The sequence below is a fragment of the Meriones unguiculatus genome, chromosome 1, assembly GCF_030254825.1.
Source record: "Meriones unguiculatus strain TT.TT164.6M chromosome 1, Bangor_MerUng_6.1, whole genome shotgun sequence".
NCBI lineage: Eukaryota > Metazoa > Chordata > Mammalia > Rodentia > Muridae > Meriones > Meriones unguiculatus.
Genome location: NC_083349.1, coordinates 160,315,940 through 160,342,972, shown reverse-complemented (window position 1 = coordinate 160,342,972; position 27,033 = coordinate 160,315,940). Strand labels below are relative to the sequence as shown.

Genomic DNA, 27,033 nt, shown 5'->3' with positions numbered 1-27,033 from the left:
AACTCGGCCCAGCTCTGCCATCCCCCTAGACCATGCGCAACCTGGAGAACCGGCTGGAGAAGGCCCGGATGAAGGCCGAGGAGGCAGAGCACATCACCAGTGTGTACCTGCAGCTCAAGTCTTACCTGCAGGTAAGACTTTGCAGACAGAGTCAGGTGAGGAGGGCGAATCCGGCCAGGGGCAGCGGTCACAGGCCTTCCCCTTCTCCGTGCGCCAGGAGGAGAGTCTCAGCTTGGAGAACCGGCTGGACTCCATGGAGGCTGAGGTGGTGAAGACCAAGCACGAGGTCGAAGAGCTGAAAGTGGTGAATCAGGAAGCTCTAAATGCCCGGGACATCGCCAAGGTACTCTCCTACCTGCCCGGGGCGGGGCGGGGCGGGGCGTCCTTCTCGGCTACCTGAGAGCTGTGACTCTTCTTGGGAGATGGTATAGTTCACCTCCCCTCCTACCCCCCCACCCCACATAAAACACTAACCACAGCCAAGTGGGTTAATGCACACCTTTAATCCCAGTGTTCCGTGTCAGAGGCAGGATCTCTGTGAGTTCCAGGCCAGCCTGGTCTACAAAGTTAAAAAACAAAACAAAACATCCATAATCTACTCCACCAAAGCCCAATTTAGAGAGCAATGAGTTTATGGGGCTTCCTTACAGAGCATGGGTGAAGAGTCACTGACACAAGGCAGCATCTCTAAAGTTGCACCTCCCGGAGCCTCCTCACCCATCCATTGTAACCTGGGGAGGGGCCTGGTGAATCTTGCTTCTTGAGCCTTGTGTCATGGACTTGCTGAGTTTTGAGCCTCCCTCTCCCTCTAGGAGGGAGTATTTCAATTCAGAGAAGATAGCTCTGGGATCCCAAGGGCTCAGGGAATCCCGGTCAGAATTCAGTCGTCTTTAAGCCATTCCCGGCAACCGCACTGCTGCTGTGTCGCCTGGGGCCCGCTGCTTCACCTCTGGCCTGGATACCAGATACCCTTCTGCCCTCCAGAACCAGCTGCAGTATCTGGAGGAGACTGCGATCCGAGACCGCAAGAAGCGCGAGCACTACATTACCGACTGTAAGAAGAAAACCGAAGAGAAGAGACTTCAGACCGAGCGCATGGAGCGCAAGGTGCGCACATCTAAGGGTGTAGGGCTTCACCAGCCCAAACCAGTCCCAGCCCTGCTCGGCACCCACATCCTGACCTAGAGCCCTCCTAACCCCGCCCCTCCCTGACTCCGCCCCCATTGATGCAGTGGTCCTCGCACAATCTCACTTCAGCCTCCTTTCCTAGGAGAGGCCATGGTGTCCAGTCCTGCTCTGAGTCTCTGACTCATCCTTCCCCATTTAACTTAGGCCTCTTTGTTCTAAATCTGACTGGGGGCCTGGCCTACCCGCTTCCGGAGGCCACTCCCTTATATGCCCTCCCCCTTACCCTGGTTCCCAGACCACCTCTCTGACTCCTGCTGGGATACCAGTCCCTAGTCCCAAGCATTTTCTTGTTCCCCACAACCCAAGTTAAGCGGGACCCTCTCCTGGCCTCTGCACCAAACCCTTATCTGGAGTTGACTTTGGCAGTGGCCTTGACTGTCCCCAACCCTCAAGTAGACCCACCGAGAGCACGTACTGCTGCAGTCAGAAGATACAATCCAGGACCACCAGCGCCACAAGGAGGAGGAGCTGAGGCAGCGCTGGAGCATGTACCAGATGGAAGTGATGTTCGGCAAGGTCAAGGATGCCACTGGAGTGGCTGAGTCGCATGTGAGTGCCTCAGCCTGCATCTGAGCAAGAAAGGCTCCTCTTTCCTTAAAGGCGTCCTCTCCTGCCCACTCCAACTCCAGCAGAGCCTTCCACACTGTCCCTCACTTCCCAGCCGACTTCTTTGGTATGTCAGTTCTGGTAGCTTTATTTGCCAGGTTCTGTTCTCAGGCCATCACTGTGTGGAACGGTCTAGCCAGCAGACTGCCCACTATCGCCCCTAACCATGGAACCAGGGCCCTGTTCTGTGCCCCACTCTTGATAAGAGCCATGCTGTCTTCTACGACCCGTGTGTCTCCCTCTGGTACCTAATCCTGCTTGAGAACTCTGTCTCCCACCCCCAGTCAGTTTTCTCCAGTTTAGGTTCTCTGCTACTTCTCGAAAGGGGCTAATCCAGGAGATCCACACTCTGACCTTCGAGGTCAGCTGGGGACCCATTTGCCAGTCCAAGGGCCCTCTTCAGAAGTGGGTCCAGAACTGTTGAGACGGCTTAGTGGGGAAAGATGATTGCCCCAAGCCTGACAACCTGAGCTCCATGCCTGGGCCTCATGAGGTGGAAGGTGAGAGCTGGCTGACCCCTCCCAACTTTCCTTCCGAAATCTACATGTGCGCAGAGGCACATGCTGACACAAACTGCTGAGAGGGCCGATCACACACACCCCAGAGGCTCAGCGTCTTTGCGTTGTTTGGTGAGACACCCCGTCAGACCTTGCTGGCATAGTGATTTTTGAACACTGCCCTGCTTCCTCCCGCATGCTGATTTTAGCTGACTCAAATATAGGCAGGAAAGGGCATGGGGGAAAGTACAGCCTTGAAGCAGCTGGGAAAGTGACCCACAGTCCTCATACATAGCTGTGTGACACAGGCAGAGCCTGAGCGCCCTGACCCAGGCTCTGACCAGAGATGGGTGGCCCGCAGGCGGTGGTTCGAAGGTTTCTGGCCCAGGACGAGACATTCACGCAGTTGGAGAATCTCAAGAAGGACAACGAGGAGATGTTGTTGAAGTTGAAGGAAGAGAAGAAGCGGCTCCAGACGGAGCTAGAGAACCTCAAGTACTCAGGGGATGCCACGCTGGTGAGGTGAGGCCTCGGTGGCTGAGGGAGGCCGCGGGGGCGCTAGCCGCAGGGAGCCGCTGAACCTCCCGGCTCTCGGCAGCCAGAGGAAGCTCCAAGATAAGATTCGGGAGACGCTCACTAAGGAGGAGCAGCGGCACAGCGACGTCCAGGAGCGACTGGAACGCACCTTGCGAGCCCTCCTGTTGGCCAAAGAGTGCCTGGAGCACCTGGCCGACAAACTGACCCACGTGGAACTGGTAGGCCCCGCCCAGGGGAGGCCCCACCCCAGGGAGCTCCGCCCCTAATGGCCACTGTCCCTGGGAAGCCTGACCCTGGCAGCCCTGACCACGCCCGCCGTAGCGCAGCTGGAGTTAAGGTTCACTCCAGCCATAGGATCCCAGCCCTGTGTCCTGCCCAGATGCGAGGCCCCATTTACAGAGGAAAGCCCCACACCACGCCCCACTGTCCGGGTCCCACGTTCCTAGGGGAAGTGCTCTTTTGTTCAAACTCTGACTCCTTGGGCAAGACCAACCATCCGTCCAACCCAGAGCGTAAGCAGCCCAACTCCAGTGGTGCCGCCGGTGGAAGAGAGTCCCACCTTGTCTGCAAGAGCTCTTCAGAAAGCCGCCCTCCCAGTGGTCTAGCTCACGTTAATCTCAAAGACCTTCCTGTCCTTTGGACCTAAGACCAAAAGCTCTGCCTTCAAGGCGAGGGCTTTAACTTAGAGGCCTTGCCAGCAGAGGTGGACACGGCCCTTCTCCGCTAACTTGGCCCATCTCTGCTGCAGGATAGTAGCGTTTTGGCAGGGAAGAAGTTAGACCCTGATACAGAGGAATACGTGTCCAATCTGCTGCTGGTTGTCCAGGAAAAGCTGCTCAAACTGCAGGGGCAACTGGAGAGCTATGAAGTGCCCGAGATGGTACGACACATAACAGAACGAGAGGTGCGCAGAAATCACCGGCCTACGGGGGTCAGAGCTAGGGGAAGGGTGGAAGACAGAGGGCAACCGGGGTGAGGGGTGAGCCTAGTCTCCAAAGAAGAGTAGCGTGGACTGAGCGGTTCCAGAGTCAGGGACGGCCTACCGTCAGGGCCTCAGAAACCAGGAGCGGGCTTGAGCGACTAGGTAGGGCTGCTGGGAAAGGTAGGGCTCCCAGGGAAGAGCCGGCAGTGATCGCCACCCAGAACCCTGGCGCTGCGGGGGAGGAGGCGGGCAGACCTTCACTGCAGCCCCCACACCGCTCTTCTGCCTTCCCTGTAGTTCCTGGCCACCTTGGAAGGAAAACTGCCAGCTTACAACACCCGAATCCTTCTGCCTGTTGCCAGTGTCAAGGACAAGTTCTTTGGTCAGTGTGGGGGCGGGGGCGAGGGGGATGAGTGGAAGGGGCACGAGGTGGCCTTAGGTCAAGGCCAGGGGGGAGGGGCCTGGTGGCCTTAGGTCAAGGCCAGGGGGGAGGGGCCTGGTGACCTTAGGTCAAGGCCTGGAAGGGAAAAAGAAACGACCTGTTACCTCCCCCGCCCCCATGCCTCCGTAGACGAAGAGGAGAGTGAGGAGGAGGACCGTGACGTGGTGACCCGCGCTGCCTTCAAGATCCGTTCCCAGAAGTTAATTGAAGCCCGCAGCAAGAAGCGCAGTAGGTCGCGCAGGTCCTAGACTCAGTCAAGTCCCATTGGATGCCTCCGGGACTCCAGGGAGCCCCCCGGACCCTCTGGGTCCACCTACGGGTGTGTACTGGGGGGAGCCCCGGAGGCTCCCTCAAGGGCTGGAGGAGGCTCACGCAGGGAGCTCCGCAGGCCAGCAGCGCTCGGAGGAGAGGAAAGGCCGAGCCAGCCAGAAGTTCCCACAGTAAATCTCTCGAGGCGTTTTAGCGCTCGCCTCACAATCGCGCAATAAAGGTCATTGACCAACCCCCCTGGGTATTCACCTCTTTTTGACCCTGCGCCAACCCCGAACGGCTGCCCCCCCCCCCCCCGCCCAACACACACACAATGCAGGGCCGCAGACCCTTCGCGGCTTCCAGCCTGACACGATAGGGCTCCCATCACCTGTGGTACAGACTCAGGGCGCTCTCTTTCCCCTCCGGACATCGGAGACACCCCCTCCACCAGGGCCTGATCGACCCCAACCGCGCACAGGGAACTTCCCGCCCGCCCGGGGGCGCGGACCTGTGGGCCAGTGTCCCCCCTCCCGCCCCCATCTCTGGGGTCCGGGAAGACTCGTGTCTGGGTGACAGATGAACACACACCTCTGGGCAGTAACGGGGCTTCTGTAGGTTGCCCTGGGTGCGGGGGTCCGTCTGGGGACCTCGGGAGTCGGGGAACCGCCTCGCCCGGCCCCGCCCCGCGAGTGGACGCTCGGCCGCCCCGCCCCGCTAGCCCTTCCGCTTCACTCGGCGGCGCCAGGGAGCAGGACGGGCACCGGGGCCATGGAGAGGACGGCGGGCAAAGAGCTCGCCCTGGTAAGAGAAAGCTGGGGAGCCGTGGACCCCGCGTCCCTAGCGCACACCGGATTCGGAAACTCCAGCCCCCGGTTTCTAACCTCTGCTAAATGCAGTGTCCCGGAGTCCCCGTTTGGGCACTGAGTTCCTGACCCCTCGGAGTGGCTGGTCTGGGGGATGGGGCCGGGGTCCGGGCGCATCTCGGGAGGAGGGGACGGAGAGATTCTTGTGACTCTGGACTCCGGGGTGTCCCCAAATGAAACTCCATCCACTCGAGACCCGTGCCGGCCTCACGCACGCTGTTCCGGGAGAGCGGGCCGAACGCAAAGGCAGGGGGCTGCGGCCGGGGGACTTCCCTGAGCTCGCCTCCACGTGCAGGCGCCGCTCCAGGACTGGGGCGAGGAGACGGAGGACGGCGTGGTGTACAGCGTGTCCCTGCGGCGGCAGCGCAGCCAGCGCGCGACCCCGGAGCGGGCGGGAGAGCGCCAGGTGAGGCGAGGGCGGGCGGGCTCGGGGACGCCGCGGTAGGGAGGGGAGGGCGGGGAGGGAGGACCGGGCTCGGGGACCGGCGCTGGGGAGGGGGCCGGGGAGCGGGGACCCGGCGCTGGGGAGGGGAGGGCGGGGAAGGAGGGCCGGGCTCGGGGACCCGGCGCTGGGGAGGGGAGGGCGGGGAGGGAGGACCGGGCTCGGGGACCGGCGCTGGGGAGGGAGAGCCGAGGGGGAACCCGCCCCGAACCACGGCGCCAGGAAGAAGGGCGGAGCCTACGGGCGGCCAGGTGAGTTGAAAGGGCCCGGGGGCTGCTAGCAGGCTGGATGTGAACCCAGGAAACGAGGTGGGGCCGGGGGAGAGCGCTTTCCCCGGGGGCGAAGCTGACCGGCTTGGAGCAGGGAAGCTGGGAGGGGGAGCGGCCGGGTGGTGGTGGGTGGGGCCGAGGCTCGGCCGGTGAAGCGAGGCGGCAAGGCTGACCGAAGCCGGAGTGGCCGGGTGAGCAGGGCACCGAGGGAAGTGCTTAGTGGAGCTGGGTGTCCTGCAGGGTTGGCGTGGGCGGCTGACCACCGGATGTACATATAGGGAGAGTCAGCTTTTCAGATTTTCAGAAATGGACACCACCAAAAGCAAAAAAGAAAAAGTGCCAGAGACGGGTGTGACCGGAATGCCTCCCGTTATTTCACCCACGGCCCCGCCCCCCCGCAGGCGCCCACCCAGGCCGCCGACACCTTCCTGCAGTACCGCACCAGCAAGGTTCGCGCGCTGAGGGCCGCCCGGCTGGAGTGGCTGGTGCACGAGCTGGTGTCCGGAGACCGCGAGCAGGACCCTGGCTTCGTGCCCGCCTTCCTGGCCACCCACCGGGCCTTTGTGCCCACAGCCCGCCTTCTGGGCTTTTTGCTGCCGCCGCCGCCGCCGCCGCCGCCGCCGCCACCGCCTCCCGGGTCAGTAGAACACAGGTCCCCATCCCCAGGACCCTATCTGCCCCGCCCCCTCCCCATCCCTCCTCAGATTTGGAACCCCAGAGCCCAGGTCCTAAAGCCCGGTGGCTCCGTTCCCATCTGATAGAGGCTTCCTTCCCAGGGTAGACAGCAAGAGGACAGAGGGACAGGATCAGAACTTCAGCAAGAACCTGAGGTTGGTTTCCACTCGCCTTCCTCCTCCCACCCACCCCCCCCCCCCGCTCTCGACCCGAGGGAGAGTGGGGGAGGGGACCTCAAGGTCAGGTCAGCCGGCTGCAAGGTTGGGAAGGTCTCGATCCTGGGACGGAGTTCTGCCTCACACACACCCCTCTCTCTCTCCAGGGCTGTGGTTTCAGTACTTGGCTCTTGGCTGCGAGATCATCCTCAGGACTTCCGGGATCCCCCTGCCCATCAGAACCTGGGCAACGTTCGAATCTTTCTGGGCTGGGCAGCCCCAGGAGGGGCAGAGGCCAGGGAGGCAGAGAAGCTTCTAGAAGGTTTCTTGGAGGAGGCGAAGGGCGAGCAGACGGAGGAGGAGCACCGACTGACCTGGGCAGGTAAGGGATAGTGCTCCCTGCTCCTCTCCAGATGACAGGCGCTGAACACATTTTCTTTATTTGTTTCAGTGCTTGGGGATGGACTCAGACCTTTGTGCATGCTGGGCGAACGCTGAGCCACACCCCCAGCCCTTGGACATTCCCTTTCTTCCCTTCTGAGTGTATGGTGTTCACGCGCGCGGGTGCTCGTGCACTCATGTGCACAGGGGGCTGTGCCAGGTGTCTTCCTCTGCTGCTGTCTAATTTTGGGAGACAAGCTCTCAGTGAACCTGGCTAGGCTCACTGGCCATTGAACCCAAGGGTCCTCCTGTCTCTGTCCCTCCAGTGTCTGACTTGCACGCACGTGCTGCTGCTGTGCCCGGTTGGTCGTGGGTGCTGGGGACCTGAATTCAGGTCCTCGCGCTTGCATGGGCAAACATTTTGCCCACTGAGCCGTTTCTCTACCCTCATGGACAAGGCTTTTTAAATAGAGGAGGCTTGTCTTCTCCGCCGGATCACAAGTTTTTAGCAGAAGTATTAGCAAGTGCAGGTGTCCTCCTGTGCACAGAGAGCCTCTGTTTTCTGGCTTGGGAGGGCACTTAGGGGCAGAGTCCTTGCCCCGTCGAGAACAGCAACCTGGGTTCAAATCCCAGCCTTGTCATCTGCTGATGGTGTGATCTTGGTTAGGTCTCTACACCTCCCTGAGACCAGTTCTCTTAGGTTCGATATGGGGCTGATGACATTGTCTGCCTCGTCGAGTTTTCTATCTAACAAGTATTGAACTAGCTCTGGCCTCATACGGGTGGGCTAGGGTTCCCACCCTCCTGGGAAGGACACTTAACAAACAGAAAATCAGTCAGCAGTAAGGGCTGGCCAAGTGTATTTTGTTTAATTTGTATTTATTGTCATTGTGTGTGTGCACACATGTATGTGGATTCGTGTATGCCGTGGAGTTCATGCCTCCTTTGGAGTCTGTTCCCTCCTTCTACCTTTCTGTGGGTTCTATGGCGGGATTTTTGTTTGTTTTATTTATTTTTTTTGTTTTGTTTTGTTGTTGTTGGGGTTTTGTTTTGTTTGTTTTGTTATTTGGTGTTTTCAAGACAGGATTTCTCTGTGTAGCCTTGGCTAGCCAGGACTCACTCTGTAGACCAGGCTGGCCTCAAACTCAGAGATCGGCCTGCCTCTGCCTCCCTGAGTGCTGGGATTAAATGGGTGCACTGTTTATGTGTTGTTTTTACTTTTCAAGACAGGCTTTCATGTAGCCCAGGCTGGCCTCGATATGTAGCCAGAGATAACCTTAAGCTTCTGATTTCCTGCCTCCATGTCCCAGTGCTGGGATTACAAGTACGGGCTACTATCCTTGGTGTCCTTTTTGCTACTATTGTAGTCTTTTAGCTTTGTTTCGTGTTTCATTCGTTCCTTTATTCTGTATGGGTTTGCATTTTCCTGGCCAGCATGCAGTGCCAGCCAGCAAAGGCCGGAAGAAGACATCTGATCCCCTGGAACTGGAGGGACACACGAAGCCATCGCTTTGATTCAGTTTTTGAGACAGGGCCTTGCTGTGTTCCCCACGCTGACCACATCTCTAAGTAGCAGAGGATGACCTTGAACAGATGCTGGTTCTTGCCAGGGCCTGAGCTCAGGGCCTCCTTCATGCTAGGCAAGTGACCTACCCACTGAGCTACATCCCAGTTCCTCCTCCGGGTGTTGGAACTGCATATGTGCACCACGAGGCCAGTATTTTGTTTGTTTCCAGGTTTTTTTTATCTTGTTTTGTTTTTTGAGACAGGGTTTCTCTGGTTCTCTGACAGCCCTGGCTGTCCCGGAACTTGCTCTGTAGACCAGGCTGGCCTTGAACTCACAGATCCGCCTGGCTCTGCCTCTTGAATGCGGGGTTAAAGGTTTACGCCACCTCCTGATGGGTTGTTTCCTGTGTTGTTTTTTTTTTAAGTATCTTCTCTCTCTCTCTCTCTCTCTCTCTCTCTCTCTCTCTCTCTCTCTGTCATGGAGCCCAGCCAGGTACAATCCAGGGAATGTCCCCGGAATCTAATGTTTTAGGTATCTACCAGCTGCAGCGGAGTGTATGCCAAACACCATATTGACACCTTATTTCGGGTCCTGGGGTACCGGCAGGCACTACGGAAAATTTTGATGGTGAGCAGGGGGGCTAGTCTGTTCTGCACAATGAGCTCCAGACCACCCAGGCTGCATGGTATGAGATGCTGTCTGAAAACAAACCAAGTTGAGGGTAGAGAGAAATATTTACAAACCTTGCTCAGGTCGTGCTGAAATGTCACTCTGGGGCTGGCGAGAGGGCCCAGCAGGTAGAAGGGTTTGCGGACAATCCTGAGAGTCCGGTTTGATCTCTGTGGCCCACACAGAGGAGGAGAGAACAGACTCCGAGAACTGCACACACAGTAAGTGAGTGTAGTTTTGTTTATTTGTGTACTCATTAATTTATTTACATTTTATTCATTGCTGATGGCATGCTACAGTCCCCTGTGCCAGTAAGCCATCTCAGTACCCCTATGTGAGAGTTTAGGTTTGGGTTTTTGGTTTTGTTTTGGAACAGTGTTGTTGGCATACTAAAAAACGAACCTCTGTTATTTACCTTTTTATATCTTTTTCTCCCTACTCCACCCCAATCCCTTCCAATACCCCAATGCCAGGGCAGGAGAGAGAAAAGGTTAGTGGGAGAAGGGGCACAGTTCTTTCTAAGTCACTTCCCACTGGTCAGGGTCGTCGGGTTCCTTGGAGCCACTCAATTCTCGTTTCAGGAGCTCTCCAGCTTCTCATTTCACAACAGCAACCAGGAGCAGCAAGGGAGAAGCAGGAGCAGCCTTGTTCTTTCTCCCATCTCCTTTCTGGGCTCTGGCATTTATTCTGCAGCTGGCAAAGAGCTCCTCTCAGAGTCCTCATGAGGCAAATAGTCTGCTGCTGTGGACCATCTGAATCAGCCCCACACCCCACACCTGGGACCAAAACAAAAACATGTTTATATCCACAACACAGTGTCTCACTGTGTGGCTCTGGCTGGCCTGGAACTTGATTGGTAGCCCAAGCCGGTCTTGAACTCTGCCTGCCTCAGCTACCTGAGTGCTGGGATTAAAAGCCCTGTACTTGAAGGAAATAAACAGAAACACCGCTTCTCTTCGGAGTACCTCTCCCAGCCTGTGCCTTTGAGGCTGCCTTATTTTTCTGCACATTGTTCGTGATTGATTCCTGGCTTCTCCTTCCCTACATCCTGTGTGAGCAAAGGATCCTATTAGCTTTATCCGCAGAGGCAGGAACAAAGCTCCTGGATTAGCTAACTGAGTAATTGCGCTCTGCTTATGCTCATCCTCCATCCATGTTTGATCTTATCCCTATCTGGCTGCATCCCTAAGTCTTCATCCTTTAATCCTTTAAACACTGAGCTGACCACAATCTGCCATGCAGAGCACCAGCTACTTGCCTATGCCTACTGACATAGGCTTTTGGGTTTTTTTCATCCTTAGTTGATAACCAGGAAGTTTTTCTTTTCCTACATTCAAGTTGTAAACCCTCTGTGTCATCTATTTTGTTTGTTGTGTGGCGGGTGGGTGAGCGTGGGGTGGGAGTCAGTCCTCTCCCTCCGTCAGGTGGGTCATGGCGACTGAACTCAGGTAGCCAGACCGAGAGTCCTTACCAGGTGAGCCGTCTCTCCCATCGATGGTGAGAACTTCTCTTTCAGTGAAGCTAGGGGTTGAACCTAGGGCCTCATGTCTGTGATCTGCCTTTGAGCCGTATACCCAGACAGACAAGGATATGGCATTTTGGGTTGGTTTTGTCGGGTTTCTTTTGTCTTATTGAAACAGGGCATAGCTATGCATGCCTGAATCTACTATGTACTTTCTGCTGGTCTCAGGTGTCCAAGGTTTGCTCCCCTGGAGTAAAAGGTTTTCACTACAACTCTTAGCGAGCATTAGAGGCTATAATTTAATTTAATTTTTAAGGTTTATTTTTAATTATGTGTATGTGGAGAGTGGGGTACATGAGCTCAGGCACCTGTGAAGGCCAGGGGTGGGGTATTGGATCCTTCACTAGAGTTAAGGTCCGCCTGCTTCTGCCTCCCAAGAGCTGGGACCAAAGGCATGTGCAACCATGACCCAGCCTGTTTTTATTTTATTTTCATGTATGGGGCACCCTCATGTCAGTGTGTGTGTGTGCGTTTGTGTATGTCAGAAGACAACATTTGGGAGTTTTTTTCTCCCCTTTCTGTTATACAGATTGGATTCAGGTCTTCAGCTCTGGCAGCAATGTCCTTTAACCCTGAGCCATCTCCATCACCACACCACAACCACCCCACCCTAAGACAGAGTCTCACTCTAGTCCAGGCTAGCCTAAAACTTGCTCTGTAGCTGAGGCTGGCTTCAAACTCATGGCAATCCTTCTGCCAAATGTCCTCCCCACCAAAGCCATCATCAATCAAAGGCAAGGAAGGGGGCTGTTATAGAATAAAGACAATGTAAGAACCCAGCCAGGTGTGTGTGCTTATCCCAGCTGAGGACGGACAGCCTAGAGGCCAACTTGGTGGTGTAGAAAGCCCTTTTTCTTTCTAAATCTCTCTCTCTCTCTCTCTCTCTCTCTCTCTGTGTGTGTGTGTGTGTGTGTGTGTGTGTGTATCTATGTTCTGTCTGCATGTACACCTGCATGCCAGAAGAGGGCGCCAGATCTCATTATAGAAGGTTGTGAGCCACCATGTGGTTGCTGGGAATTGAACTGAGGACCTTCAGAAGAGCAGCCACTGCTCTTCATTGCTGAACCATCTCTCCAGCCCCCAAAGCCCTTTTCAAAGCAAAGCAAAACTAACAACAAAACCTACCCAGAGAGGGCTGTTGAGATGGCTTTGTCAGGTAAAAGCACCTGCTGTCAAACCTGATCACTTGAGTGAGATTCTTGAAACTCACAGGAAGGAAGGAGAGAACCAACTCCCACGCCCTCTGGCCACCGTACACAAACCATGGTGCTTGCAGACCCATAGCACACACAGAATTAATAAATAAATGTAAGACAAAAGGAAACGACAACCACCTAGCGTGTTCCCAGATAAGGAAGGGAGGCCCAGAGACACAGAGGCACTTGCCTAGGGTCACACAGGCTGACCTAGACTCCCTTGGGACTGAAGGGGTCGGGCATGTAGGGGAAGCACTGGCTACACAGCCACTTGCCCCTGGAGAAATTTAAGACTTGTTTCTTGTGTATGTGTGTGTGTGGGGGTCATTGTTTTGTTTTGAGACAATGTCTCACTCTGTAGCCCTAGCTGGCCTAGAATTCACAAGAACACCACTTGCCTCTGCCTCCCAAGTGCTGGGATGGAAGGCTGGCCTCAGCATGCCTGGTCAAATTTGAGGGTTTTTTTTCTTTTTCTGCTTCCCTCCCTCCCTCCCTCCCTTCCTCCCTCCTTCCCTCCTCCCTTCCTCCGTCCCTCCCTCTCTCCCTCCCTCCATCCCTTCTTCCTTTCTCCCTTCCTTCCTTCTTCATTCTTTTCTTCATTTGCTTTTATTTTATGTGTGTATGTGTTTGGGTGTTTTACCGGCATCTAGGTCAGTGCATCACATGGGTGCACAATACCCACGGAAGCCAGAAGAGGGCACTGGATCTCCTGAGAACGGAGGTACAGAGTCCTTAGCTGCCAGGAGGGTGCTGGACCTTTGGAAGAGCAGCAAGTGCTGGTAACTGCTGAGCCATCCATTGCGCTCAAACCTGGGTTTTAAAAACTTTTATCTATTCCTCAGGCCCTCCTAGGGTTGCCCAGTCCCCCAGAGCAGAGCTCTCGGAGGACTGCTCGGAAGAGGAAGTCCCCTGTTCAGAAGGCCCGGAGCTCCTGGACTTCAGTGTGGATGAGGTGGCGGAGCAGCTGACCCTTATGGACGTGGTGGGAACCCCAGCCGCCGGCAGGGTGGGAAGGGAGGGGGGAGGCCTGCATGAGGAGCACCCATCCCAGCCTCCTCTGCTCCTACCCAGGAGCTCTTCTTGCGCGTGCGGTCCTGCGAATGCCTGGGTTCCCTGTGGTCCCAGCGCGACCGGCCAGGAGCTGCAGGCATCTCTCCGACAGTGCGCGCCACCGTGGCCCAGTTCAACGCGGTGACCGGCTGTGTGCTGGGCTCGGTGCTCGCGGCACCCGGCCTGGCAGCCTCGCAGAGGGCACAGCGCATCGAAAAGTGGATCTGCATCGCCCAGGTGTGCGTCAGGGATGGGGCCCGGGTGAGACTGGGAGAGTAACCCCGGAGAATGAGGATTGGAGAACAGAAGTGGGTGTGATGAATGACTAGGAATGCAGTGGGGAGAAAGGAAAGAGAAACAGATCTAGAGTGTCAGGTATGTGTAGGGTAGGGAAGGCGGAAGAGCTCCTGGGTCCAGATGAGGAGCTAGGGACAAGTGGAGAGTAGGGATGGATGGAGGAAGCCAGGTTCAGCCTGGAGAGGGGAAAAGAGGGACAGGGGGAAAGAGGAGGCTCCTGGAAACAAACACCGGGCCATCTCAGTTTACACGCTTAGTTACTTGACTGGTGAGACCTGGAGTCCAACCTCAGGCCTGGTTTAGTGGCACATGTCTGTAATCCCAGTGGAAGTGGAGGACATGAGAGTTTGAGAGCAGCCTTGGCTGTCTCTGTAACCAGACCTCATCTCATTAAAAACCAAACAAGAACACAAAGTCACAGTATCAAAGGAGCTGTGCCTGGGAGACAGCCCCGGAGTGTGGCGGCTGACGGAGCCTCACCCCTTACCCCCAGCGCTGCAGGGAACTCCGCAATTTCTCCTCCTTGCGAGCCATCCTGTCCGCCCTGCAGTCTAACCCCATCTACAGGCTGAAGCGCAGCTGGGGAGCGGTGAGCCGGTGAGTCGGTGGCCTCTGTGGTACACCCTGTCCTGGCTCTGGTGGTCCCCTCTGCTGACCCTGATCCTGCCCCTCCCTCCCCCCGCAGGGAGCCACTGTCTACTTTCAGGAAACTGTCGCAGATTTTTTCTGATGAGAGCAACCATCTCAGCAGCCGGGTGATTCTTTCCCAGGTATTGGGTACCCCAAATTCAAGGGAGTCAGGGGCGGTGGCTCAGGCTTGTAAACCCCAACACTTGGAAGGCTGAGGCAGGAGGATCACTATGAGTAGAGATCAGCCTGGCCCACACAGCAAGTTGCAGACTAGCCAGGGCTACACAAGACCAGCCTGAACTGTGTGACACCCTGTCTCAGAAATAGCCAAAAAGTACGGAGCTAGGGAGGTGGCTCCGTCTGCAGAGTGTGCTCAGAAGCCAGTACCCCTGTAAAAGCTGGATGGGAACCCTCTGTGACCCCAGAACTGAGGGAGGCAGAGAGGTGGGCCAGGCTTCGATAGGCAGGAAACCTAGCCAAAAGCATCAAGCTTCAGGTTAAGCAAGGGATCCTAGCTCAAAGCATACACAAGAGATCAATGTAGGAAATGTTTGATATTTGTTATTTATTGAATGTGTATGACTTTGCCTCCATGTATATGTGTGTAGCACATGCAGGCATGAGATCAAAAGAGAGCATCAGATGCCCTAGACCTGGAGTTATAAATGGTCATGAAGGTGGATGCTGGGAATCAAACCCAGATCGCCTGCAAGAGCAAGGGCTCTTAGCCACTGCGCCATCTCTCCAGCCTCAGGGTGCTTGATGTTGACCTTGGTCCTAACACACACACTCTCTCTCTCTCTCTCTCAAAAAGGGGCTGGGAACGCAGCTTAGCACATGCACCATGCAGGCATGGTGGTATAGCCTCTCACCCCTGCTCTTGGGAGGTAGAGGATAGTGAGCTCAAGTCTATCCTGAACTATGAGAGACTTTGTCTCAAAGCAAACAAGCAAACAAACAAACAAAACCAGGGCAAGGTTACACAGTTTAATCTCAGCACTTTGGGAGGCTGAGGCAGGTGAGTCTCTGTAAGTTCAAACCCAACCTGGTCCACATTGCAGGTTCCTGGCCAGCTAGGGCTAGGGGAACTTGGAAGCAATGTTGGGGAAGCATCTTGGTGATCTCGTTCACAGCCGGCTCCGTGCTTCTTCTTCCGGCTTGTTCTCTCTCTTACTCATAGTCACCATCGGCCTTACTTATTCATTCAGCAAGATGCAGGAAGCTCAGAGGAAAGGGTTACCGCAGCTACCATCTTAGCCAAGTGGGGGGAGAAGAAACCATGTCCCGGGACTTGCCTTGAGAGGCAGGATTTTCCAATGTGGGCTACAATGTCTGACTTACCATCGTAGGAGTCAGGAGCTGGTTAGAATCAGGTGCTCGTCCTCCGAGTGAATTCTGTGTAGACACCCAGGAAGCCTGATTTCTGGGCTCGGAGCATTCTATACCCCTCAAGATGGGCATGAGCTGTGCCAGTCACCACCTGCAGATCTCTTCCAAATGTCTTCACCTTCGAGAGGCCCTCAGCAGCAGCCAGCAGCGTCTCCACAGTCCCCTTGCCTACCCGATGGCCCTTGTCTCTGCCTTTCCTTGCTAGGAGTTATCTTGGCTATCTCACCTTTCCTTCACTAATGGTCAGACATCTTGTCTCATGTGGTCACCCCTGGCTAGTTAGCACCCAAAACAGCGCATGACAGCACAGTAGGTATTCAATAAACACCCCGTGGAGCTGGGGCTGGGGTTCAGTTGGCAGATACTTGCATAACAAGATGAAGAAGCCCTGAGTTCCATCTCCAGCACTGGATACAGTGGTTGGGGTTGGACTGGGCCGTGGTGTGCGCGCCTTTAATCCCAGCACTCTGGAGGCAGAGGCAGGGGGATCTCTAAGTTTGAGGCCAGCCTGGTCTACCAGTGAGTTCCAGGACAGCCAGGGCTACACAGAGAAACCCTTTTTTGGAAAAAAACGACAAAATGGGTGAGGTCGCCTGTACCTGTCATCCTATCACTTAGGAGGCAGAGGCAGTTAGATAAAGAGTTCAAAGTCATTCTATGCTACAAAGAGTTTTTAAGGTCAGCCTGGGCTACATGAGACCCTGACTCAAAACCAAAACAAAACAAATTGACGAAAGAAAGAGACGAGAAAAAGGGAAAAGCCTGTCTTGTTAATGGCTAGGCAAGGTAGGTGCTCTCATCTGTCAGCATGGCACTCAGGGACAGAGAGAGGAGGATCACAAGTGTCCAACCAGCCTGGGCTACAGTGGGACCTTGTCTCAAAACAAAAACCAAGGGAACCAGAGAGGTGGTCAGAGGTCAAGAGCACTTGCAGTCTTTGGGAAGACCCCAGTTTGGTTCCAGGGCTCCACAGCCCAGAACCATCTGTGTCTAAGCACTTGGAGAGCTGATGTCCCTCCTCTGGCCTTCTGAGGTACTGCATACCACCACCACCCAAAACAAAAACGAAAAAACCGTCCTAGTGAAAGTGTATCTCAAATAAGGAGGCTTTGAGGGATTAAAAGCAAACCTACTGTGTGTGCCTAGCATTGTGTCAGACCCACTGAGAACCCATCCCTGACCCCATAGGGACAGCCCAGGTGGGAACAGAACAGACTGTTTTGCTGTCTGAACAGTGCTCAGATATGAGCTCAGGGTCCTTGCAGAGAGTCCCAGGCAGCCAGTTCTAAGAAGGCTGGGACAAACATTATCTTCCCATCCACTCTGGCGGCAGCTCAAGGTCGTTCCCTGACTTCCGGGTTTCACTGACCCCAGGGTGACCCCACAACCTGTTTGGCGTTAACAACTCACTTGTACTGTTCTTTTGTTTTAAGGCCGGGTCTCCTGTAGATGTAGATAAGGATGACCTTGAGCGCCTGCTCTTCCTGCCTCTATCTGGCGTGCTGGGGTAACAGGGCCTGGCTTGTGATTTTAAAAAACAAGCACTAAATTACACTTGCTTCTTTGTGTGTGTGCATGGGAGGGCACTCACCACTGTGTGCTTCGGAAGTCAGATTGGCTCTCTCAGGGTGGGTCTCAGAGGTGACCCTCAGGCTGTCAGCCCTGGCAGTGGGTCCACTTCCCACTGAGCCCCGGGCTTGTGATTGTTGAAGGCAACCGGGGTTGTGGGTGTGAAAGCCTCCGTGAAAAATGTCAAAGCCTTTCCCTTCCTCTCAGGAGGAGGCCGCTGAGGGACCACAAGATGATGACAGCCCAACAGGGAGTCAGCCATCAGTAAGTGATAGGGTTCAAGATGGGGACAGGGTGGCAAGGGGGACTCTTGGGGAGTGGCAAGGGGTCAGTGGTGCCCATGAGTGACTGAACTTTGGGGGTTTCAGAAACTGCCCCCGGGTCCTGTCCCCTACCTTGGCACCTTTCTCACGGACTTGGTTATGCTGGATACAGCCTTACCGGATACGTTGAAGGTTTGGCTTCTTACCCTTGGCTTCCGACCCCTGCTCTATTACCCCCAACACGGCAGTCCTCCGGATATCCATCTCTGATTTTGCCTTGCACTCATACCTCCCCGACCGCCACCCCCAACACACCATGGCGGCTCTTGCCGTCCCAGCTTTTGAACTCAGGCCAGCTTTGCCCCCTCAGGGAAATCTCATCAACTTTGAAAAGAGGAGGAAGGTAAGCGGGTGGGTTTGGGGGTTGAGAGTGGGCTGCCTCAGGGTGGAGGCGGGGCGGGGCGGGGTCTCAGCAGTAGCCGCCCCCTCAGGAGTGGGAGATCCTGGCCCGAATCCAGCAGCTGCAGCAGCGCTGCCGGCACTACAGCCTGAGCCCCCGCCCGCCCATCCTGGCTGCCCTTCGAGCCCAGCGCCAGCTCAGCGAGGAGCAGAGGTGACCGCTCTACCAATGCCGGTCACGCCTTCGGCCCCCTCCCCCGCCGTCTCCCCCCCCCCCCGAGAAGCTTCCCAGACCCCATCCTGAGGACAGCCCCCCCCCATCCTTTATTTTCTCCCGCCTGAAGGCCACCACCCACCTCCCACCTGAAATCTGAGCGCACCCGAAACTCCGGTTTCAACCCTTCCTGTCCAGTCAGCCATTCGACTTGAAGGCCCTGCCCGCTCTGAGCCAAATCTGTCATCCAAATCTGTGGCCCTGGCCACTAACTACTGGTCTGAGTAATTGGCGCTAGCTTTCATGTCCGTTCGGCCAATGGGCTCTGTTGCTTCCTCCCATTCCATCCAGTGCTTGGCCTTTACTGTTGAGGCCCTGAATTACCCAGCCCTGGACCTTAAAGGTGGCCGGTTCAGCTCCCTAGCCTCTGCCTGCAGTTTCTGTTTTGTTTATCGTTTGCAGTGCTAGCACCTCACCCGGTCAGGGGCTGTGGGCCACTGAGCCAGCCGCTGACTGGGGGGGTTCTAGCAAGCACTGTGTGTGACCATACCCGTCAATAGTCTTCCTGTGGGTAACAGTCCTCGTCTGTAATGCACCCTGAGACCCCACTGACTCCCCTTTCTATCCCGACCTCCACTCAGGGCCCTAACCCTTCTTCCCGCCCCACCCCAGACTCGATTCAAACTCACTCTAACTCTTCCGTCTTCGCCCCTCTGCTTGCTGCCCCGACACCCCTCACACGCTGAACCCCTCCAGCTACCGGGTCTCCCGTGTCATTGAGCCGCCAGCGGCCTCCTGCCCCAGCTCCCCGCGCATCCGGCGGCGGATCAGCCTCACCAAGCGCCTTAGTGCGTGAGTGTGGGGGGGTGTGCAGAGGGCCGGGTGGATGGAGGCTGGGCGGGTCCCCTTCTCAGCTCAGCCCTCCCTTGTCCTCACCCTAGGAAGCTGTCCCGGGAGAAGAGCTCATCCCCTGGTGGGAGTCCCGGGGACCCGTCCTCACCCACCTCCAGGTGAGTGGCCAGGGCCGAGGGGACAAAAGTCAGGCCCGCCGCCCCACCTGACTGCTGTGTTTTCGCCAGTGTGTCCCCGGGGTCCCCCCCATCCAGTCCCAGAGGCCGAGACCCTCCTCCTGGCAGTCCTCCAGCCTCCCCAGGGCCGCACGGCTCCAGCACCAAGGTACCAAGATAATGATTGTGCTGAGGATGGGCACCCAGGGTTGTGTGTGTTTGTGTGTGTGTGTGTGTGTGTGTGTGTGTGTGTATACAGCACTGCCGGTAGGTGCTCTCTGCCCCTTTATCTGGGAGACCATCTGTCTCCATGGCCATCGGAGCGGTCACCTATCACTCCCGGCTTCTCCTCAACCTGACTTGGATTTCCACCTATCTGTAGGGCACCCCAGGTGTAATCCCCACTCCTTTTTTTCCCCTCTAATAATCAATACTCCAGCCAGGTGTGGTAGTATGTGCCTGTGCTCCCACGACTTGGGAGACGGAGGCAAGAGGATCAGAGGTTCAAAGCCATCCTTAACTATATAACTATATGGGGCTTGGGCCCTATGACGTCATGCCTCAACAACAATGACAAAAGCCAACCAAAAATTAATAAATAAATAAAAGTGTGCTGGATTGAACCTAGGGTCTAGCCACTGAGCCATGCCCCAGGCCCACACTGTCTGGAGACAGTACTAAGTTGGCCCGGCTAGCTTTGACTTTGCAGTCCTCCAACCTCAGCCTCTCCCGTCGCTGGGAGGACAGTTCTGTGCCACCAACCCCAACGGCCACTTCTTCAAAAACATGCTTGTCCGCAGACTTGTCTGCCTGCATCCATGAGGGGAGCCGGTCCACACATCCGCAGGACTGTGCGAGATCGCTCCCTAACGAGGTGCTGTGGCTTTCGACTGTGAACATGCCTATGTGTGAGAGCACGCCTGTGTGTGAGAGCACACCTGTGTGTGTGAGCACACCTGTGTGTGTGCGTGTGTGTGTGTGAGCACGCCTGTGTGTGTGTGTGTGTGTGTGAGCACGCCTATGTGTGTATGAGCACGCCTGTGTGTGTGTGTGTGTGTGAGCACGCCTGTGTGTGTGTGTGTGTGTGTGTGTGTGTGAGCACGCCTGTGTGTGCTCTATGTGCCGTCCACTCAGGATCCTATTGTGAACTTGGCTTTGTATGTGCATGGGTCACGTGTCCCTTCGTTTCTGTAACAGAGGACTATAGTCTGCATGTGTACCCTGAGTATGTGGTTACCCAGCCTCTCACGTGAGAGGAAAGGGGTGTGAGGACTCTGGGTGAATGCGGACTGAGTACGGCGGGGGAGGGGCCTTGTGGTCCTCATCACACAGATGAGCAAGGCTGTGGCCTCCACCACCCCATACTGCCTTCCAGCTGCCTCTGACCATGGACCCACCAGGGGCCTTGACCCTGAGCAGCTCTCGAATTCCCCTCCTGGGGCAGCAGACCTCAGAGGCCCGTGTCATCCGAGTCAGCATCGACAATAACCATGGCAACCTGTATCGGAGCATCTTGGTGAGGGGCTGGGAGGAGACAGCCTTGTCCTTAGATCTGGGACCGTTGGTCCTCCTCCTGTCTGGGGGCTGTCTCCCTGCAGCCCACCAAGTCAGGAGGGGCAAGAGACAGGAAGTGTGCCTGAATTGCAGAACTGTGCAGGGATCACACAGCCCCGGGAACCACTTCAGGGAGCCGGTTCAACTCTAATTCCAGAGAATAAAAGCTATATACCTTTTGAGGAGTGGATGGGTGGGGCTCCAAGGATAGGTGTACCTGATTGGATGGAACTAGGCATTTCAAGGGTGCTTGATTTGCATTAAACAGCATGCACCTATCACATGAACGGGAACACAATACCTAATTATCCTATAGGCACAGTGAGGGGAGAGCTAGCAGGAAGCTGGCTCCCCCAGAACTGGGCAGCGGGAGCTAGAGCAATCCCATTATGCTCTTAGAACCAGCAATGTAAACTGGGCAGTGGCGGCGCACGTGGGAGGCCGAGGCAGGTGGATCTCTGAGTTCCAGGCCAGCCTGGTCTACAGAGCGAGTTGCAGGACAGCCAGGGATACATAGAGAAACCCTGTCTGAAAAACAAAGCAAAAAAAAAACCCCAACCAACCAGGCAAAAGAGGAGCCATATACCAATGTGGCTAGGGGCGTCTGTGTCTAAAGACACTCTCCAGATGAAGTCAGGTGGAGAGCAAGAGGCCCTGCTGGAAAGAGGGAGGCCTCCACTTTAACACCGGCTCAGCGTGGCTATCCAGACTAGGAGGACCACAGCCTCAACCAGGGTTCCTCCAACACGGGACCCTGTCCCTTTAACACCTGTTCCTCTTTAACTTTTTCTTTTTCTTTTAATTAATTTATTTATTATGTATACAATGCCCGCGTGTATGCCTTCACATCAGCAGAGGGCACCAGATCTCATTCTAGATGGCTGTGAGTCACCATATGGTTGTTGGGAACTGAACTCAGGACCTCTGGAAGAGCAGACAGTGCTCTTAACCTCTGAGCCATCTCTCCAGCCCTTATCTTTTTTTCTAATTACATTTATGTAGTGTGTAAAGTGTAGGTCAAATGGCAGCCTGCAGGAGCTGGTTCTCTCCTCTCTCCAGGCCCGTGCTAGGGATTGAACTCAGGTTGTCAGGCTTAGAGCAACCTTTACCTGCTGAGCCATCCCACGGGTCATTTCCTGTCCTTTTCCAGCTCACTTGCCAGGACAAAGCCCCCAGCGTGGTGCAGAGAGCCCTGGAGAAGCATAATGTGCCCCAGCCCTGGGCCCGTGACTACCAGCTCTTCCAGGTCCTACCTGGGGACAGAGGTAAGCAGGGACAGCTTGCAGCCTGGCTGGGCTTGAGGCCAGTGGGGCTGTGACAAAAAGCAGCTGATGAGAAGAAGGGTTTATCTTAGCTCATGGTCCCAGGGCTGCCATCTGTCTGTTATGGCAGGGAGAGTACAGAGGCAAAGGGAGAGGGCTGCTGATGCTGTGCACAGTGCTCTATCTTTAAAAATAAAAAACTTTTTTTTTAACACCCTGAGTGGGGCAGTTGGTAATAGTGGATGCCTTTAATCCCAGCACTGGAGAGGCAGGGGCAGGTGGTCTCTGAGTTTGAGGCCACCTGATCCACAGAGCAAGTTCCAGGACAGCCAGGCTCAGACAACAGCTTGAGGGGGCTTATTCTCTCCTTCTGCCACGTGGGCTCCAGACATCAAATTCAGGTCATCAGGCATGGCAGCAGGCTCTTTTACGAACTGAGCCATCTCACAGGTCCTCCCTGTGTTCTTCAGCAAGCCGTGCAGGACCTCAGCCCAGTGGGTAATGCCACCATATTTTGGGCGGGTCCTATGGCTCAGGTAACCTAGTCCAGGTAATTGGCCCGAGCTTGTCTCCGGGGTCCTTCCAGTGCTTATCACGTTCCAACCAACATCACCCATCACTGAGCCCAGCTTGACCTGGACCAGCAGGGCCACAAGTCAATTCAGGCAGAGTGCTGAGGTACCACGAAGTGCATAAAAGGTCTGTCTCCTCACCGTATGAGGTCAGGAGGTCTTCACGGGAGTAAGGCAGGGACACTGTCCAGGCTCAGATGGGAAGAGGAGATGCAGAGAGCTTGTAGTGTTTGTGGTTGTTCAGGCTCAGCCTGACAGAGCAGGAGACTGAAGGGCCTGCAAGAGGGAAGGCGTGTGTTTGGCTCATCATGAAGGCTCTGGAGTTACCTGAGCTTGGGTTGGGACAGGGCCAAAAGCCCTTGGATTCGGCAGGGCCTGGGTTGGATTTCCAAGAACCTGTGGAATGCAGCTGGGTGTGCAGATGGGAGGATCGTTGATGCTCACTGGCTAGCCAATCTACCTGACTGGTTCCAGGCCATTCAGGGGCCATGTCTAAAAAAAAAAAAAACAACTGGAAACAGTCCTGGGGTCCTGAGGAGCAGCGCTTAAGGTTTTTCTCAGAAGCATTACAACCTCAAAGTTGCCTGAACACTCACAGGCACAGCCATATACAGAAGAGTGGATGAGAGGTTGAGCATGGAGGGGCAGGGTCTGTAATCCCACCATCTAGGAGGCCAGCCTGAACACTGGCTGAACACTACAGAGTGAACTCAAGGCTAGTCTGAACAGTTTAGTGAGACCTAGTCTTAACAAGAGAGAGAGAAAAAAAAAAACAAGCCAGCTGTGGGCAGTTGGGAGCGGTGACACGGACTGTGATCCTAACCACTCAAGAGGCTGGGCAAGAGGAGCTCAGTTCAAAGCCCACCTAGAGCAGCTGGGGTGACTCACACTCCCAGCCTTTGGGAGAGTGAGGCCGAAGGGGTGCCAGGAGCCACAGGCCATCCTGCACTTCAGAGAGAGTTCTAGGTCAGCATGGACAACTCAGTGAGACCCTGTTTCAAAAGACGACAAGGAGGCCGGGAGTGATGCGGCTGCTGGAGAGCTCTGCTGACATCCAGGGAATCCTGACTTCCTCCCAGCACACAAGCCAGGTCTGCTGGTGACACCTACAACCCCAGCACTCAGGAGTTAGAAGCACCAGAAACGGGAGTTCAAGGTCATCCTCACCTCCACAGAGAGTAGGAAGCCAGCCTATGCTACGGAAGACTCCATCACAAAAAGTGATAACAACAAAAGTCACAAGGAAAAAAAAAGAAGCCAGGTGGTGGTGGTGCACACCTTTGAGCGAAGAGCTAGAGAGGCAGGGGCAGGCAGATCTCAGTTCAAGGCCAGCCTGGTCTACAGAGTGAGTTCCAGGACAGCCAAAGCTGCACAGAGAGACCCTGTCTCAAAAAACAAAAACAACAAAACAAAGCAAAAGAAGAGGCCTGGGTATGTAGCTCTGTGATAGGCTTTACCTTACACATTAAAGGTCAGTATCTCAGAGAAAGGGCTGGGGCCGTAGCTCAGTGGTAGGGTACTCACCTACTATGTGTAAGTTAGGTTAGGTGTCCACACGCATGCGTGTGTGTGTGTGTGTGTGTGTATTATGCATGTAAATATCCATTTGTATATACATACACACATATGTTAGTTACTTTTCTGTTGCTCTGATAAACACCATGACCAAGGCAGCCTATAGAAGGAAGTTTATCTGGGCTTGTGTTTCCAGCGGGCAAGGACCCATGACTGATGTTGAACGCTGATACTGACATCTCTCATCTTGAATGCCAAGCCCAGAGCAGAGAGTCTGAACTTGAAATGGTGCATGTCTCTAAGCTCTCAAAGCCCACCCCAGGGATGCAGTTCTTCCAACAGAGCCATACCCCCTAAGCCTCCCCAGACATGCCACCAATGGGGGACCAAACATTCAAATGCCCAAAGCTGTGGAGACATCCCCACTCAATCCCCCTCCCCTCCCCACATGTTGGCTGTGAAAGCCTGTAGCTTATCAGGCTGGAAGTTGAAGTCATCTCAATTATTGTCACAGCACCCTGAGCTTGCCTGGAAAGTGGTGTGGGAGAGGCTGGGGTGTGGGAAAAGCCATCCGAATGATAGAAGGTGGCCAGAGAAGCTCCCAGAATTTGCAGGTCACCCCTTGTCCCTATTTCCGTGCAGAGCTCCTAATTCCGGACAGTGCCAATGTCTTCTATGCGATGAGCCCAGCTGCCCCTGGTGACTTCTTGCTGCGTCGCAAAGGTCGGAAAGAGGGGGCACGGCACACACCCTCTGCCTCCCCAACCTGAAGCACTGCCCTCCTCATTCTGGGGCACAGATGCCGTACACAGTTTGGAACCTGGCTGCTACCACCATCAAAGTAGGGGCCTATTTCCTGGAGAGCCTCCATCTCCCAATGAAGACATTTTGCTCTCTATCCTGGGGACCCCCCAACATGAAGCCATTGGACCCACCTCTCTGATTCCCTGGGCACTTGACCATTATTCCAGAAACATGAGTGTATGAGAAGAGTATAAAACTAGGAAAAACCAAGAGCCCTAAAGAGCTGGGAGCTTTGCTAGGAGCTCTTTCCCAGCATGCCCTAGACCCTGGATGGCTTCTCTGCACTCCCCAGAATAAAGCTCCTAAGGGGTTTTGGACTATAAGGTGCAGTTCAGTCAGATCCTAACCCATGGCAGGCAAGGCTTCAGGACCCAGCACTGAGGACAAGCAGCTGGGTGGCACGCACCCATAATCCCAAGTGCTTGGGAGGCTGAATCAGAAGGATCAAGGCTTCCTCATCCTTGGCTACATTGTGAGTTCAAGGCAAACCTGAGCTACTTCATGAGATCCCATTCAAAAACAATCAGAACCTAAGGAAAGGTTGGAAAGGTCATAAGCAGGCTCAGGGTGTGTGTCGCCTCCGCCTCCATTTAGGAGGTGCTGCCCTGCTTTTCTGTCAGGAGTGAAGAAATGGGAAGAAGGAGGAGCTAGCTCTCTCCGGCCAATACAGGCAGTGGGAAGCTGGCGTGCCTGTCACCTCAGCCCTGGGGAGGTGGAGGCAGAGGGATCTTGAGTTCATGGTCATTTCAGCTGTAGTGAGTTCCAGGCCAGGGCTACATCATTCCCTGTGGTGTGGGGGGTCAGGGAGGGAGAATAAACAAAGGGAGACAGCATAGACTGAGCGAGTGCAGAGGCAGCTGGCTTCTGAGCCTCAGTTTTGAACTGGCCCTTGATGGGGTCTCTGCAGCTCACCGAGTTCTCTGTTTCCAGGGGCCTACACTGTGGCTCTGAGGGCAAAGTGTTTGCTCAGCAAGAATGAGGACCTCAATTCCTGTCCCTCAGCACCCACATAAAAAGCCAGGCGTGATGGGAGTACATCTACAATCCCAGCTCGGGGAGGTGGAGACAGGTCCCAGGGTCCACCATCCGGTCAGTTCGGCGCAAGACTCCATCTCAAATAACATTCCTGAGGAGCTCAGTGCGTGGCTAGCTGAGTTCAACTCCCCAGGGTCCGTGGAAAGGCGGAAGGAGAAAACTGACTTCCCAGTTTTGACCTACATATGTGCACCAGACATGTACTCCAGACATGCTTATAGGCACACATAATAGTAATAAGTGACAGTGAGGGACACCTGACGTCACCCTCTGGCCTCCTCGTGCACAGAAAGTACGAACACACATCCTGTAGAAGTAGACCCATGCCAAAAAGAGATGCCGTCTCCTGTACAAGCCATTCAGTAGGGGGCTAGAGAGTTGGCTCTTGGTTGACAGAGCCTTTTCTTGTAAAGGAGCTGAGTTCTACTTCCACTCCCACACGGAGGCTCACCGCTAGGCACACGTGTGGTGCATAGACACACAAAAGAACAAAAATAAATATTTTTTTAAAATTATTTTTTTTTAAAAAAAGAGAAAAGTCCAATAAGGTCTACAGCCGTATGCTTGATCTCACCTGAAAAGATCAGCAGGTCTGGCCTGAGGTACAGCTGGATCCGGAGCGCCAACAGAGGCTTCAGGGTTTTGTTGCTCTGATAATAAGACTGTTTTCGCTCAGATTCACTCACCTCCTCTGCGAATAGAGCCACTCAAAGGAAAAGCCACAGGTGGGCTTGTCACGCCAGCGCTCAGGAGGCTCAAGCTGAGGTGGTTTAAGCTGAGTGACATGAGACCCTGTATCAAACCATGAACACACGTCCTGTGTTGGGGTCAAACCCAGGGCTTTGTGCATGATAGGCAAGTGCTCTACCACTGAGCTACAATAAAAAGATAAAAGCTGCTTTGCATAACTGTAACTCTCCTGTAGTAGCGAGTATGGCCACATGATTAATTCTTAGTCAAGCTGACCAATTCCAAGTTGGCTACTTTTTTTTTTTAAAAGACAGTTTCTCTGTGTAGCCCTGGTTGTCTTGGAATTCACTCTGTAGACCAGGCTGGCCTTGAACTCACAGAGATCCATCTGCCTCTCCTCCCAAGTGCTGGGATGAAAGCATGTATCGCCACCTGAGGCTCTAGGACTACTCTTAAAGGGAAGGGGCGAGTCCTCCCTTTCCACTTTTCCTGGTTTCTGCTGGTTAGAATGAAGGCATGAGCTAACCAGTATGGTTGGGTGGTCACATACTCATAGCTGAGCAACAAGTGGGAAGGCGCCTGGGACCCTGGAGACAAACAGCTGCCATGGAGACTGCTGAGACCTGGAGAGTTATGTCAGAAATAAATTGCTATCTCTTC

At 54.9% G+C, this 27,033-nt stretch overlaps 2 protein-coding genes and 1 long non-coding RNA gene across 9 annotated transcripts in view; 2 read left to right on the top strand and 1 right to left on the bottom strand.

Annotated features, from left to right (window-relative positions):
* Positions 1 to 4,696, top strand: part of Odad3 (outer dynein arm docking complex subunit 3) — a 15,048-nt gene extending 10,352 nt beyond the window's left edge. The window contains exons 5-13 of one of the 2 annotated variants that reach the window (XM_060370874.1): positions 30 to 131; positions 218 to 343; positions 985 to 1,107; positions 1,585 to 1,737; positions 2,653 to 2,813; positions 2,890 to 3,046; positions 3,577 to 3,708; positions 4,048 to 4,132; positions 4,322 to 4,696. In XM_060370874.1, coding sequence (XP_060226857.1) covers positions 30 to 131; positions 218 to 343; positions 985 to 1,107; positions 1,585 to 1,737; positions 2,653 to 2,813; positions 2,890 to 3,046; positions 3,577 to 3,708; positions 4,048 to 4,132; positions 4,322 to 4,440 — 1,158 coding nt within the window. In that variant the 3' untranslated portion in view covers positions 4,441 to 4,696. Of the gene's footprint in view, positions 1 to 29; positions 132 to 217; positions 344 to 984; positions 1,108 to 1,584; positions 1,738 to 2,652; positions 2,814 to 2,889; positions 3,047 to 3,576; positions 3,733 to 4,047; positions 4,133 to 4,321 lie in introns of both variants that reach the window. The other variant, XM_021643827.2, reaches the window with a different exon arrangement.
* LOC132648640 (uncharacterized) overlaps positions 1 to 5,634 on the bottom strand; it is a 9,487-nt gene extending 3,853 nt beyond the window's left edge. The window contains exons 1-3 of one of the 3 annotated variants that reach the window (XR_009587075.1): positions 5,326 to 5,634; positions 500 to 559; positions 126 to 295 (exon numbers count right to left, since the gene is read on the bottom strand). This is a non-coding gene — a long non-coding RNA (uncharacterized LOC132648640). Of the gene's footprint in view, positions 1 to 125; positions 296 to 499; positions 1,001 to 5,325 lie in introns of those variants that run through there. The other 2 variants (XR_009587077.1, XR_009587073.1) reach the window with 2 other exon arrangements.
* Positions 5,158 to 27,033, top strand: Rgl3 (ral guanine nucleotide dissociation stimulator like 3). 4 transcript variants are annotated; one of them, XM_021643854.2, is made up of 19 exons: positions 5,159 to 5,245; positions 5,603 to 5,713; positions 6,420 to 6,655; positions 6,795 to 6,848; positions 7,016 to 7,230; positions 12,966 to 13,105; positions 13,195 to 13,410; positions 13,964 to 14,067; positions 14,156 to 14,240; positions 17,266 to 17,322; positions 17,427 to 17,513; positions 17,692 to 17,724; positions 17,813 to 17,934; positions 18,691 to 18,786; positions 18,876 to 18,944; positions 19,014 to 19,110; positions 20,317 to 20,457; positions 21,646 to 21,760; positions 24,487 to 27,033. In XM_021643854.2, exons 1-19 carry the CDS (start codon positions 5,213 to 5,215, stop codon positions 24,612 to 24,614), a joined length of 2,139 nt encoding a protein of 712 aa, XP_021499529.2. In that variant the 5' UTR covers positions 5,159 to 5,212; the 3' UTR covers positions 24,615 to 27,033. The 4 variants fall into 4 exon arrangements, with proteins under 4 accessions (XP_060226840.1, XP_060226844.1, XP_021499529.2 ...); XM_060370857.1 differs by lacking the exon at positions 20,317 to 20,457 and having other exon boundaries at positions 5,158 to 5,245; positions 18,691 to 18,782; positions 24,487 to 24,623; XM_060370855.1 differs by lacking the exon at positions 20,317 to 20,457.

What these genes read in the sequence shown, in the direction of transcription:
- Rgl3 (XM_021643854.2), top strand. Translation starts at nt 5,213, where the DNA reads ATGGAGAGGACGGCGGGCAAAGAGCTCGCCCTG. An exon ending in GCACCGACTGACCTGGGCAG is followed by an intron (nt 7,231 to 12,965) that starts GTAAGGGATAGT and finishes TCTATTCCTCAG; the next exon opens with GCCCTCCTAGGGTTGCCCAG. An exon ending in AGCTGACCCTTATGGACGTG is followed by an intron (nt 13,106 to 13,194) that starts GTGGGAACCCCA and finishes GCTCCTACCCAG; the next exon opens with GAGCTCTTCTTGCGCGTGCG.